At 44.1% G+C, this 2921-nt stretch overlaps 1 protein-coding gene across 1 annotated transcript; it reads right to left on the bottom strand.

Moving 5' to 3' along the window:
* Positions 1-395: 395 nt before the first annotated feature.
* On the bottom strand, positions 396-2592 carry LOC308290200 (ferredoxin-2, mitochondrial-like; the record flags this gene model as incomplete). The annotated part of the gene is made up of 2 exons (XM_080731975.1): positions 396-790; positions 2589-2592. The coding sequence occupies 2 exons, from the start codon at positions 2590-2592 to the stop codon at positions 396-398; spliced, it is 399 nt and encodes a 132-aa protein (XP_080588101.1).
* Positions 2593-2921: the final 329 nt, after the last annotated feature.

Here is a 2921-nt window from a genome sequence, read left to right as displayed (position 1 = left end):
CCTGCCATTTGATTACTTCAGTCCACTTTTCACAGTCAGTGTGCACTCTTAAGTCATTTTCCACACATTCTCCACAAACATTTACCACTGCACATAGACTTTCCAGAACCACAGATCCCCCAATATACCCATATATACTGATAACATCAGGGATCACCATGTATGGCCATAAAAGGGACATGGCCAGACAGATGTAGAGACCTCCATATGTGGACATAAAGTATCAAATTTAAGAGCGTGTATATCTGCTGTTTTCACTAGTTTGGGTCCCAGGAAAATGTTTAATCTCTCTCTCTTTTGGGTCACAAGCCAAAATGTTTGGGAACCACTGATCTAGAGTGTGTTCCAGGCCAATGGGCTGACCTCTTTAGCCCAGCTAGTTGTTTCTGCTGCGATCAGTGTGGTTTGGGAACATGGCCGTCCACATAAAAGTTCCGGGTGACCTTAGGGAGGGTCAGCTCCATTCCTTCCAGCTCCTGGGTAATAATGATCTGACATCCCAGCCGAGAGTTCTCCTTAAGCGCCGGCGCCATATCCAACATGTCATCTTCCCCTTCTTTGGGTTCCGGCAATTTGCCAAAATGTTCTCCGCTCACGTAGACATGGCACGTAGAGCAGGCGAGTGATGCCTCACATGCTCCTTCTAATTCAATGCCATGCCTGTGTGCCAGGTAGAGCACGTTGTCGCCTACTTTGGCTTTCACTGGGATCCTCTTCCCAGACCGATCGACATACACCACATTGACAGAATGTTCTAGATTGTCCGTGTTGTGCTCACCGTGGTTTAGACCTACGGATGTGTGCAAACGTCGGATCACAGCTCGTAAACGACCTAAGGACCATGTCCTCCATAAACTAGCCGCACTATTCATGCAACTGTGTACAACCTGTTTCGTACTAAACGTGATGCTTCGATCAGAACCTAACCAGTAATTGTCTGCTCGTTGGATCTATTGATTGGCTTCAAATGGCTACAAGCCAGAGTGGAGATTATGCAAGTGCTCAGAGGGTCGTGGAGGTCGGGTCTGAGTAATCAGTTTGTGGCAAGCATAAATCATACTGCACGTCGCCTTGATACCGCACCACTCTGTCTGGCGTTGTTTTCTCTTGTCAGCACGATGAGGTCACAATATGGGGTCAATTCACCATGAGGTAACAGTATTTAAGCCATGCCCAAATATGGGATTGTGGGTCAGGAGGCTGTAAACCTTTTTTTAATGGCTTCTCCTACAGGGCAAACAACATGTAACATGTCCAGTGTGCAGACTCTATGTCCTTTCAAACAAAATGTAACGCCTTAACTCCTACAGTCCAAGTGCTTGTCAGTGGGGGGGTCGTCGGTTCAAATATGCTTATTTTGGAGGGTCACGACATGAAAAGGTTGAGAACCACTGCATTACAAGTTATATACCGGTAGCTTGAGATACTGTTTCTGTTCAGTGAATATTGTCCAGTTGACAACTTTCTTTTTGGTGCTGCGCTACTCCTCCCACAGTTTTGGTTGCACACAATTGGGATATATGTCAAATTGACCATCTTCATTGGGACTCGTCTGCTTGCAAGAGATACGTTATACATAGTTTAATTTATAGTTAATTCATTTGTGAATTAATTTTCTCCATTGACTTGAATGGGAAAATGCAAGAATTCAACTTTTACCAAATAATGGAGATGACATAGATGTCTGTCATCATGGACTGAGATTGACACAGTATGTCCATATGGGCATTCCAAACTTAATATTGATGACATCAGGGATCTCCATATGGCAAGGACGGACATCATTTGCAAGTGTGACTTGCATCATGGCAACCACACTTGCAATTTCCCAGAATTACATCTTTCTGTTTGTTGATATCGGCTTGCTATGCTTGCTTATTATATTTCCGACCTGGGAGGCACTCCGGGACCATGTGGAACTCCATATTTGGGCAGGTCTGACATCATATGACATCAGATTTGTGTGAGGATTATAAGAGAACCTAGCTATAAATCATTCATTTGTGGCTGCTGAACTTAACCCAGACAACAAAGGCTTACCTTTATGTGGATGCACATTTGATGTACGCAGCAAGAAGCCTAATTAAAATTCTCACATTCGATATCTTTCTCGTATCAGACAATCCAAGGCGTCTGAATCCCATTATCAGCTATAGTGAGAGAGCTACGTCAACCAACCATCTGACAGACTATTATATTATTCCATCATGCTAAAATCCGCAGCCACAGGTTTCACTGTGGGGATCACAGTGGGGATCTATGTGGCTCAGAACTATGACGTCCCCAACATAACCAAGAAAATAGAGGACATCAAGAAAAATATCAAGGACAAGAAGAATCCGCCAGAATGAGCAAAGACGGACCGCCGTGTCAACAGGAACAAAGAACATCTCCAGAGAAGATATTCTCAGACAGATATTGGCAAGACAGACAGACGACTCAACAGACCCATTTCTTCACGGATCACCTCCTACAGAGCCATGCAGGGTAAACATCCGGGGACTTACTTCATTGGCCTACAGCAGCATGCATAAGACATGGCACCTTTTGGCCCAGCGTCATCAAGGGTGGCTTTATTTGTCACTCACTCATGTTGGCGTGGCATGTTCCTCAAGACTGTGCTGACAACAGCAATACAATTCACAACCTTTTGAATTGACCTTTTGAATGTTGCACTTTGAGATTTGTTTCAAATATAAAGTGTGTTACTGTGTGTTACTAGATAATAAATAGAGATAATACTGGATTGAAAATAACCTTTTTTTTGGTCAGCCACAGGGGAAAAGCTTATTCTTGCCTTGAGCTGCCTTGGCTGCCTTGAGCTCAGGGCAGTGAGAGCCTCAAGAACTTGCACAATCCTTATTGTCACAAGTGTTGGAGCACTGTCTTTCATTAGACTCTCAGCCCTTCACGAGTATCTG

Source organism: Nannobrachium achirus, assembly GCF_963921795.1.
Source record: "Nannobrachium achirus genome assembly, chromosome: 8".
NCBI lineage: Eukaryota > Metazoa > Chordata > Actinopteri > Myctophiformes > Myctophidae > Nannobrachium > Nannobrachium achirus.
Note: the sequence above shows the minus strand (reverse complement) of the source record. Positions and strands in the feature narration are given on the sequence as shown.